The following is an 11307-nucleotide window of genomic DNA, read 5'->3' on the forward strand; positions in this document are numbered from 1 at the left end:
GTATGCGTTTTCCAAACAACGTATAATAACCGACTTCCTGTTGGGCTTTTGTAAAACTTAGAGCACGAAAGTTGTTCGGCCCGATGAGATCTATATGTGTACTGAGTTTCATATTATTACATGCAAGCGTGTTTGATTTATGGACCAAGTTTTCGGACCCCATTCCAGGGGGCGCCGTCGAGCCCCCCTGCCACGCCCCAGTACCAGCTTCAGCCCGGCCCTGATGGCCGCGGGTTCTGACGTGTGTGCAAAATTTCAAGAGTTTTTGAGCATGTTAAGGGCCCCAAAAGTGTCAAAAAGGCAAAAAAAAAAATAATGAAGAAAAAAAAAAAAAATCCTTACGGAAACAATAGGGCCTTCGCCCTTTCAGGGCTTGGGCCCTAAATATCAGACTTTTTTGGAGCTTGACAGCCAACTGGTCAATATCTAGTTTTCTTGTATGGAAAAGAGCAGCCTGGGTGAGAAGCTGGTGACATGAGGAAAAGAAGATGAAGGCCAAATTTTCTTTTTATTTGTGAACTATTCCTTCAGATCCATTAAATATGAGAAAACAGACCCAAAATCCTCCACAAATGTCACATACTGACTTGCATTCCCTTTGTTGCCTTTGGCTTGCTCAGTTGGGGATACTTAATTTAATTAATCAATCAACAATACTATTGATCAGCATTACCAAACGTGGACGTTTTACACTAGAAACAAACACTGATGTACTATTTTATTTAATACTGTGAAGCTGCTTTGATACAATCTGTATTGTGAAAAGCGCTATATAAATAAAGTTGACTTGACTTAAGTGGTCCAGAAATCCAAACATACTTTCTCTCAATCATCTCACCCCAGGTGCCCTCCAGTCTCCTGACCCACTATCTCTGTATACAAACAGTGGTGCCCTTATCTTCCTCTACAGGATCAATCAACCAGCTGATAATTACTGTTGCTATGGCACTCACCAACTACCCAGTGCTGCCACCCACTCTGTGACCCCCTTTCCATCTACTGCCTTCATATTTTCCACAGGGTAAAAGAGAGGAGGGGACATGAAAGGGAGGGAGAGCAAAAAGAGGAGGAAAAGTAGAGAGCTATACCAAAACCAAATTTTTTCGTATGACTGGTTAATTAATTCAATCTGGACGTTCTTCGGCTTCGGTGGGCAGGAATTTCAGGCTCATGTAGGCATGTGTAAATGTATTTATTCAGTAGTGACTTCATTATCTTACATCTGTTCAACACTCTGACAGGGTTAACCAGTTCACTGAATACAGCTGATGGCATTTTTTTTCTTTCTGCACATTCAGAGTACAACAGAATTCAACAGTTAAACCCTGACCGCCCCCGCCCCTTCAGCAGTATTCACATAGTAACAATGTGAAACTTCCACTATTGTTGTTACGGAATGTAGTAACTCCGGATAGCCAACTTTTTTTAATACACACGAGTGGCAATATCTCAGAAAAGAAAACTCACTTGGGATGCTTCATTTATACATCACAAAGCATACATAGGATGGGTGCAACAGCTAAACCTTCAAAAGCATTTTCAAAAAGTTTACACCAAATGCCAAAAAACAACTTTAATATGATTTGGTTCACTCAGATTTACACGTTTCAAATCTGTGTTGTTATTTTTTTTTCTTCCGTAGAACACGAAAGGAGATATTTTACAGGATGTCTCGACTGCTTTTGTCTATACAAGGAGGATGCCCAGTTTTAAAATACATAAAAAAGCACCATTGAAGTAACATAAACGTATAGTAAACGTGACTAATAAGCAATACAAGATTTCTGAAGACATGACAGCTTTATGTGAGAAACAGACTGAAAGTTTTTAGTATAATTTCTTACTACTATAGTATTAATATTTTAAATTAGCTTTATATATATATATATATATATATATATATATATATATATATATATATATATATATATATATATATATATATATATATATATATATATATATATATTTGTATTTAGTTTTTTTATATAAATATTGTATTTATATTTACTGTAATTTTACTTAAACTTATTTTTTGGTTGGTCACAAAAATATTTTCATCTTCATCAATATTTACATTCCGTAGGAGCATTTAACATATTTAATTTTATTTCAGCTTCATTTTAATTAATAAAAAATATTTTAACAGTTTTAGTTAACAATAACACTGATTCAATAAAAACACATTCAATCATACACTTAAATATGGCATGTTGAGATGCTTCGCACCAAAATGACGTCAACTACATTAAAAGTTCATTCTCATATGTCTCTTGACCTCACTGACGCCAAGTCTACCACGATGCACCTTGACACAGCATGTTCAAATGTACGTAAAATGAAGCTTTAGCATAAGTTCTGCCAGGAAGACTCAATTACTACATCACTCTTCACATCTATCCAATCATGTCCTAATACTTGCTGTATAAAAGATCGGTACTTACACATGTTTGAATTCGCAGACGCTGATGCAAACAATTACCTCCATCCTCCCCACCACCACCAGGATGGTCCTGTCCATACCTCCCGGGGAGTCGGCTGCGCCCCTGCCTTCGTCTTCAGGCAGGAAATGCAGATCCGCTACCCTCGGATTGTGCACTACAGACAACGCCAAAGACCTTTATAAATAGGCTAATTGCTTGCTGGGCTGTCAATAAATGAATGCTTTGTTTACATCATTCTATCTCCCGAGTCTTTCTGGTAGAACTATTGTAAAAAACACAATGAAGCCTAGATTTCTATTGAGAGAAAATTCTTCATCCATCCACGGACTTCTGTCCTTCCTGAAAAGTAATTCTCTAAAAGATTATTCTAAAACTCTCCAATAATCTCTAACGTTTTTAGTTTCATTTCGAGTAGACGGTTCTTTCCAGGAACAACCAGTCAGCTTTAAACATTGGCAATGTGCTAAAGACTGGAGTTAGGTGATTATATTCATTAACTTTAGAATCTGATTAAGGAGTATTGAGAGGACTTTTCGCATGTAAAGATGATTGATGAGGTTCTGTGAGAGAAAATAAGACTCTTTTGCACTTTTTCTTCCTTCCAATTCACACTTAAGACTTGGCCAATGCTTTCTGATCATTATCATAGCACGACTCAGAGCTCAATACAAATCAATCAATATACAAATCACACCACATCAGCGACAACGAAACATTGTATAAAAAACTCTGGGGCAGGCTTACTAAAAAAACAATATGTACTTTACGAGAAGGCCTTAGTTCAATTAGGACATTTAAGTAGCTTTTATAAACGTGCCTTAGAAAAAAAATATATCACTGGTGTGCATCTTGAGACAAAACAATGGCACTGATATATTGTAAGATACTGTATGTCACTGCAAGTTGTTTTCAGTTAAAACAGCTCAAACATGCATTTTAGGGACTGTGTCTTACGCCTTGATTGTGAAACCGGGCATATATGTAGGCTAATAATGTAAAAATGAACCCATCATACTTCTTTAAAAGACAAAACTAAACACCATCTTCCTCTCAGCCATAATCATCACTAGCACTATCAGAGCTGCTGGTCCCAGGAGACCATTTTGTAAATGTCAGCGGACTGAAGTGGGACAGCCCAATTACAGGCCCATTTAAAGCTTGCTCTGGCAAAACCGCCTCACAGGGACTTTGCATGCTTCGTAAGATTATTATTTTCTTTATGAGGCAAAGACGAGCGGCAGGGAACAAGCAATAACACGGAAAACTTCAGATTCAGCAGAACCAAAGACTCCCGCTGACAAGTCTGAGCAGTTGGGGAGGTGCACTCCATCACTGTTTGTTTTTAAAAGAACAATGCCTTGCACTAACAGCACAAGACGGTCACTCGACTGATAAAAATGTGATCTTTACTGTTTGGTTACCACCTGAAAGTATGACTGAACAAGAACTGACATGGGGAATTAAAAGGTGCAACCACGTTATCCCATATTTGGCGTTCCCAGGAGAACAATTCAATTATCTCACAGATTACTTGAGGGAATTCATGAGTTCCCATCATTGGTAAAGAACTGTGAGTTAACTGAATTTAGAATGTAATGCCAATGAATAATAAAACAATGCTTTTAAATCCAATTCAACTTCAATCAAACACAATGGGTTTTTTCAAAGGGGTGACCTCCACACTGAAAGCTTCACTCGTAAATTGGGATCTGTTTTATGACAAGCCAGACATCTGTACCTTTGAGTGGCGCAGAAGGGCTCTAAAGGTTTGATGGAGGGTCTTGAATGGGGGCAACTGAAGGCCTTTTCACTTCAGCCGTGGGAAGAGTCAGGGAGGAGTGTTATCTGAACTCTGAAACAGAATCTCGACCCCAGCCACTAAACTTTCAGTCCATTGGTGGCTTGCTGGGGGGCCAGAGTCTTTTCAAAGCAGGACAGAGACACTTTTACCTCAAAAGGACAGATACATACCTCAAAGTCAGGTTTCGGGATGGCTTAACCATAAAATGATTCTAACTCAAAAAAAGAAAGTAATATAGTGGATTACACTTAAAGAGATAAAAAATATATATTTTTTTACATTTACTCACAGATATGTTTTTCCAAACCTGTTTGACTTACTTTCTTCTGTGCAGTAAACATAAAAGATATTTCGTAATGTCTTTTTTGGTCAAGTCAATGGTAACCAAAACTGTTAAAATATCTTATTTTGTCTTCCACAGAAGAAAGAAAATCAGACAAGTTTGGAACAATACAAGTATACAAAATAACAAGCATCTTTTGATTTGATACTATGCAGTAAAGAAGTAGCTCTTTCGTTTTAATGCAAGCCACGTCAGAAAGAATTGGAACTCTTTCATTTTTTCAGTGCGGTATGGAGAGGATGGAGGAGAAATGTTCTACTGGTTGGTTGGCAGTCCAAGTTGGTTGTTTTGAGTTTTGTAAACAAGGAGAACCGTGGGTCAGATTAACTCATTGGGGGGTCAGGCCTGGGAAAGAGAACGCCGGCCAGTCTAATCTCTCTCCCTCACTGAACACAGGCTTACATACAACACTACTACAGTTCTGAGAATGCGTCACAGTTTGGAAAGGATCATGGAATTTTTTCAACATTTTCTTGAGAAAAATGGATTCTGCTAGTCTATGCATAACTAGCCGACGTGATGTTGCTATGCGGCTGCTAAGGTGTTCTGAGTAGCTTTTAAGCTTAGTAAATGGCACTAATTATTTTTAGAAGGACAAATATGTTAATTAACCTCCAATCTTAGGGGTTGCTCTGCAAACTCAACTATGGAATGTCTGTGTATGTGCATAACATAATTAAACAAAGTAATCTAAATTCAAATCATATGGAAACGCCACTTGCACAACTATGATACTGAAATAATAATTCTATTGTAAGTCTGTTTTCACTTCAGAGTAAAAATTAAAAGGTAACTGTGAGATAAAGTTTAAAATAAGAAATAGTCACAAGCAACTGCAAGATATAGTTACATTGTGATATTTTTTTTTTCACTCTGAGGTGGAAACAAACGTCCATAAATTCTCAAGTAACTAAACGTACTAAAAACGCTAAAGAAAACCCAAAAAGACTAATCTGTCTAAACGACTTGTGCTTCATACACGTGACTGACAGCACGGATGCTATGGCATGTCACGATAGGAGGAAGGTTGGAGGTGGAGTTGCGGCTCAGCAGACAAACTAAGAATCACTGAACAATAAGACGAAAACATCCTGGCAGGCGTAGGTCAAATGGCACTGCTCACGAGCCAATGACAGACTCCTGAAGAAAAGTGCGAGCAAAGGTATAATCGCATCAAATAGAATGCGGAAGTATGAAATAAATAGCAAAGAGGAATCCATTGGATTTTAAAAATACTTTTTAAAATCATTTGAAATATATACTCACATACCACTTTTGAGAATGTCTAAGCATAAAAGCCACATCTTCACCGATGCCAGAGGCTTCAAGCTGACACTATCAGCAGTAAATAACAGGCATTTCTTTCTGCTACAGTTACGTGCCGCACTAGAGGTGGTGAGCTTGTCATAAATCACCAGTCATGTAGAGGGAACGAGTTGAGAACCCTACTGTTAAGTCTTGTGAATCTTGCAGGTTGAATAGACCTGCTGCATGAACAAGCACATATTGCATATATTATAAAAAATTTGCAAGTTATGCCCAAAGCACATAGCTTGTTCCATTCAGATAATTTTGTATTAAATTGCATTGTAGCATTCTTAATTTATATCTGCTAAAATTGATAAATGTGATGCAGATAACAAATAGAAAGCTCGTATTCAGTGTACAACTTATTGAGAAGATTGTGGAAATAAAAAGTGGAACGGGGGAACAAGTTGTGAATTAAAATGAATAAAACAAGCTGCACTGGAACATGTGGAATGAGCATCAAAGCATGAAACTAAAGACAATGCAACTAATACAGGTATGACCAAGCAGTCAAATGTGACGTTGTGACATCAGATAATTTGGTATCTGTATGCAAACCAAAAGTAAACACATAAAAGTACATGACGTAATAGCAGATACACACCCTCTATGGTCACAGGTTAGCAGCACTAAAGGTACAAATAGAAAGGAAATAAATCTCTATAATACCCTCTGAAAATGTACATTACATATTATTTGATTTATATACTATGGTTCAAAAGTTTGGGATCAGTAAGATTAAAAAAAAAAGTTTTATTCAGCAAAGATGCTTTAACCCTAACAGTGAAGACATATATAATGTTACATAAGACTTATATTTCAAATGCTGTTCTTTTGAACTTTCTATTTTTCAAAGAACCCTGAAAAAACTGAGTTTCCAGAAAAATACTAAGCACCACAATAGTTTTCAACATTGATAATAATAAGAAATGTTTCTTGGTGAGCTTGAGAGACTTCTATCAAAAACATTTAAAATTATTGCTGACTCCAAACTTTTGAACAGTAACCTAGTGTAGGCCTGTATCATATTTTCCACCACAAGAAAGATTTGAAAGAATGAAAGTGTCTTAATGAAGTGTCTGATGGTCTATGACAGACCTGACAGCATGTACCAAAGCCACAAGGCTAAGACAGCATTAAATCCTCATTAGTTCTGACTTCACAGGCTGAGGCAATTACTGCAATACGGTAGCATCTGTAGCTCCAGCCTATTTGGATAAGTTGTTGGTCATGTGTTAATACTGTCACATATGCGAGGTAAACCTAAGGCCATAAGTCCCAGTGATCCTGTATAGTCTGTGTTTCCCTGGAAACCCTTTAGAAGTCTCAATGACTGCATTTTACTCAACGGTGAGTTTCCTTTTCTATATTTGGATGCTAGTGCACACAATTGCATAAGACTTTCAATGTTGAAAGCGCACCATCTACATGCTCAAGAGTCGACTATTTCAGCTCCATCAATATGCCACCCATATTCCTGACCTGCACATCAACTCTCCATTAAATATTACATGTTCTTCATGTAAAGGAACTGCTAAAACACCAACATTTGGGAAAGAGATGGGATGTTTTCCACAAAACCCTCAATTTAAAAGCCCAAACTCACCATTGAGCCCATTCGGTATGCTTCTGAGAAGATGGTTGGTTGATAGATCGTCCATAGACCTTCTGATAGACACTATCTTTCCCTCTGAAGGCTTGTGAATATGACTGTGGTGGTGATCTGGGCTTCCAGCACTGCCCGTGCTGGAGGTGCTGCTCCCGTCTCCAACGTCCCTCACGGTGGCAGAACTTCCATTCAGATTGGTAAGACTGGATTGGCTGTCTATGGAGCTCCTGGATCCAGCTCCATTCCTCTCATCATCCAACATGAGGACGATCTCCTTGAGCTCCACATTCTCTCTCATCACACTCTCCTGGTTGCTCTCTAGGTCTTTCAGTTTTTGCTGGAATATGCCAACCTCCTTCCACATAACACTGGCAGTGTACCTGCCAAATCTCTGCCATTCCCTGGACAGCTTCTTCCCTTTCTGCCGATCATCATCCAAGAAACAGCACAGTTCTCTGAGCTCCTGGTTGTCTTCTTGCAGTTTCTGGTTTATCTCCTTCAAGCTCCGTATTTCGTGAAGATGCACTTGTAATCTCCGGTTGACGTCCTTCATCATGTTCCCGTGCTCCACCATTAAGTTCATCTTTTCACTATCCACTTTTCGGAGTTTCCTAACCAGCTCCTCTCTGCTACATTTAATCAGTTCTTCATCGGATACCTTACTTAAATCATCCCTAGGTACGTCTATAATATTTTTTGCCATATTCCTGTCGTTAAAAGTGGTCTGACGAGAGAGATCTGGTCACGGTTTTCTAATCATTCCTTCGCAAAATCGTAGCGAGCAATATTAAACTCATTATTAAAATTAATCCAGTTATTCGAGAGATGAAACGAACGAGAGAGAAAAAAAAACTCACGTAACTGACCCAGATAAGTAAACACTAAGCCGTGTTTATACGAATTCCTTTTATGTCGTTATTTCATATTTGTTTGCGCTGGAATCTCCTGTTTCTGACAGTGATGATGAGACTCTCCGGCCGCGAGACAGATGAATGGTGAGAAAATGCGCTTCAGCTCAGCTCAGCGTTCAGTGACGTCAGCGATGTACGCGACGCGCGCGCTGCACTGCATGCTAATAGTAATGTCCTATAGGGGGCGCTTGACGTCTCAGAAAGTCGAACTGTTTTGAGCTGCATTCATTCAAATATCACGTTTTTGTCTTACTACTGTAGGCTACATAGGCCTATATGTATAGGTTAGTATGTATATATTGATATATAAATGTATTTTATAAAAAATATGTAGGCTATAAAATATAGAGATAATGGAAAGGGAACACAAAATTGGGATTACAGACAAAGACTGGACTAAATATGATTTTGTGTAGAAAGAAAGAAAGAAAGAAAGAAAGAAAGAAAGAAAGAAAGAAAGAAAGAAAGAAAGAAAGAAAGAAAGAAAGAAAGAAAGAAAGAAAGAAAGAAAGAAAGAAAGAAAGAAAGAAAGAAAGAAAGAAAGAAAGAAAGTTAGTTAGTTAAAGGGTTTCTGAAAATGAAACGAGTTTGAAAGTTGAAAAGTTTCACCCAGTTTTAGGCACAATCTTGGCAATAATTAGGCTAATAACCATTAATAACAGTCAATAACAATTTATAGTAAATAACTGGAATAAGAAACACAAATAATGCTTAATGGCCATTGAATTAAAAATAGCATATAGGCCATTTAAATTATCTTAAACTTAAATTTAAACACATTTTCTTTTTTCTTTATGAAGTATCACATAAACTTAATGGTCCATTCCCTTGCTCCATTCATATTTATACAAAATGTTTTTTTAAGTGCTAGTTTTTCTTCTTTTTAAAATTCTTAATTCAAAATATGAATACTAAGGATTATTCAATTCAATTAGATGGAATTTTACTATTAATTGAAATGCGTAAATCTTGATAAAAGGCTTAATATTTTTTTAAGTGTATAGTCCTTCTCACTAATTCATCCAGCAGGGATTCAGAATTGAGTTTCATGATATGATTCCTGATTTAATTCAAATGATCTGAAAATTAGGGCCCCTGGCCCCTCGACACATACAATCCAAGCCAATCACCTGGCTACTGTTTTAGATGTCTAATGTACATCTGTGTAAAAACATTGTACAGTTTTTTAAGCCAAATTGCCCATGTAGTTTAGACATTTGCGGACAGGTTTTACAGGACCATGATTAATTGAAACACTTTACATCGTTTAGATAAAGAGATAAAGAGATGAGATAAAAAGCTTAAAAGAAATACTCAGCTTGGCAACGTCAGCAACACATTAAGTATATAAAACCAACAATGTAGTGGCATTTATAACTCAACAAAGTGCCTGATTACACTACTTGAGATGTGTGAATGACAAATGATAGGGCTAAACACAAGCAAAAGAGTGGTAGGCATGTTTCAGCCAATAGGGAATCAGTGCAATTCTGTTCCCAAAAGAAGTTCATAATTTCCATGTGAATGTAGTTACAAAAATAGCCACCAAGCTTTTTGTGAGCATTCAGACGGGGCTTAATTTAGTTAATAATAACGTTCTACTAAAATTTCTGACCTATATTGAAACAATGAAGAATTATAGCAGGAACATTACAGTGGATGTTAAAGACTAGAGCAACATCGGTAAATTGCCTATTCATATGTTAATACATCATGTAATGTGAATGAATGAACAAAAACATTTCAATATCAAATGATCTCATGATCTCCCTTAATAGGCGTGGGTATTGAAATAGGACTCTTCTTAGGGTTGTGGTGTGAACACACCGCCATCTAGTGACTACAATGACTCAACGTTGCTCATCTGTAATTGTGGCATGGGATCAACATGATTACAAGGAAAGATAAGAATAAGATGGAATAAGTTAATAACTGCTGTGTGACCTTAAACAAATACAATGGCTTGAACTGACCCAGAGATTGCAAAGAGTTTGCAGAAAACCTTAAAAACAAAAAAACTATGCAATAAATAAACCGTGGACCTATTTATATTCTTTAGAAATGAATACTAGCTTATATAGTCCGATTCTCTCCATCACCCAAATGGATAAGAATGCTGCACATTAACAGCCATTAGAAAGTATGCAGCTACTTGACTGCTATTTTTGTTTTCAAAATGTTTCCAATTGAAGGGTTAAAAAGTCATTCACTCCTTTAGTTACAATAATTGATTAGAAACACCCCTGCAGCTTTATGTTCATTCAGATAAAAAAATGTGAGTAATTAAATACAATATATTTTCACATGCTGATTTATATCTGATTTGTGTATACACTGTGCAGTCCTGCCATTTGTATATAGATTTGCTTTAATTCGACTATGCATACTTGCTAGGGACACATTGACTTAAAACAGACATGTTACTATCCTGGATTATAATCACCTTTCTGAAGTTCACAACTAGTCATAGAACAATGGGCTAATATTTGATTACTGGTTTTAATGCGTTTTTTTTTTTTTTTTTTTTTACTGAGGGGAGATTAAAGGTAGCCTATGTAAAAAAAAAAAAAAAAAAAAAAAAAAACATGAAACTCTCTTCACATCATGAAAATACTAATTTATGTAATCAGTAATAGAAGTGGTCTAAAAAAATAAATAAAATACAAATACACATACTGTATCTTCTGTGGAAGTCTCAGGGCCAAAAAATGGCGGTCAGTCGATGTTCTTCTTGCCTGTCAATATATACTTCCATCCTGCTCGCGCAGACATCACACGTCATCAGTGCGTTCCAAGAGGCTGCAGAGTATAGACACACAGGGGTGTGCATCCTCGTTTCCTTTCCTCACGTCTTAGCTCCACCCCCTAATGTTCGCCTAACCGTACGAGAT

General features: G+C 37.0%; 1 protein-coding gene across 1 annotated transcript in view; it reads right to left on the reverse strand.

Annotated features, from left to right (window-relative positions):
* Nucleotides 1–8209, reverse strand: part of ccdc85ca (coiled-coil domain containing 85C, a) — a 41744-nt gene extending 33535 nt beyond the window's left edge. The window contains exon 1 of the mRNA XM_081347264.1: nt 7503–8209. Within this exon, the coding sequence (XP_081203390.1) occupies nt 7503–8208 (706 nt within the window). The 5' untranslated portion in view covers nt 8209. The remainder of the gene's footprint in view (nt 1–7502) is intronic.
* Between the last annotated feature and the right edge of the window lie 3098 nt (nt 8210–11307).

The sequence above is a fragment of the Scardinius erythrophthalmus genome (genome assembly GCF_964197995.2).
Source record: "Scardinius erythrophthalmus genome assembly, chromosome: 19".
NCBI classification, from domain to species: Eukaryota; Metazoa; Chordata; class Actinopteri; order Cypriniformes; family Leuciscidae; genus Scardinius; species Scardinius erythrophthalmus.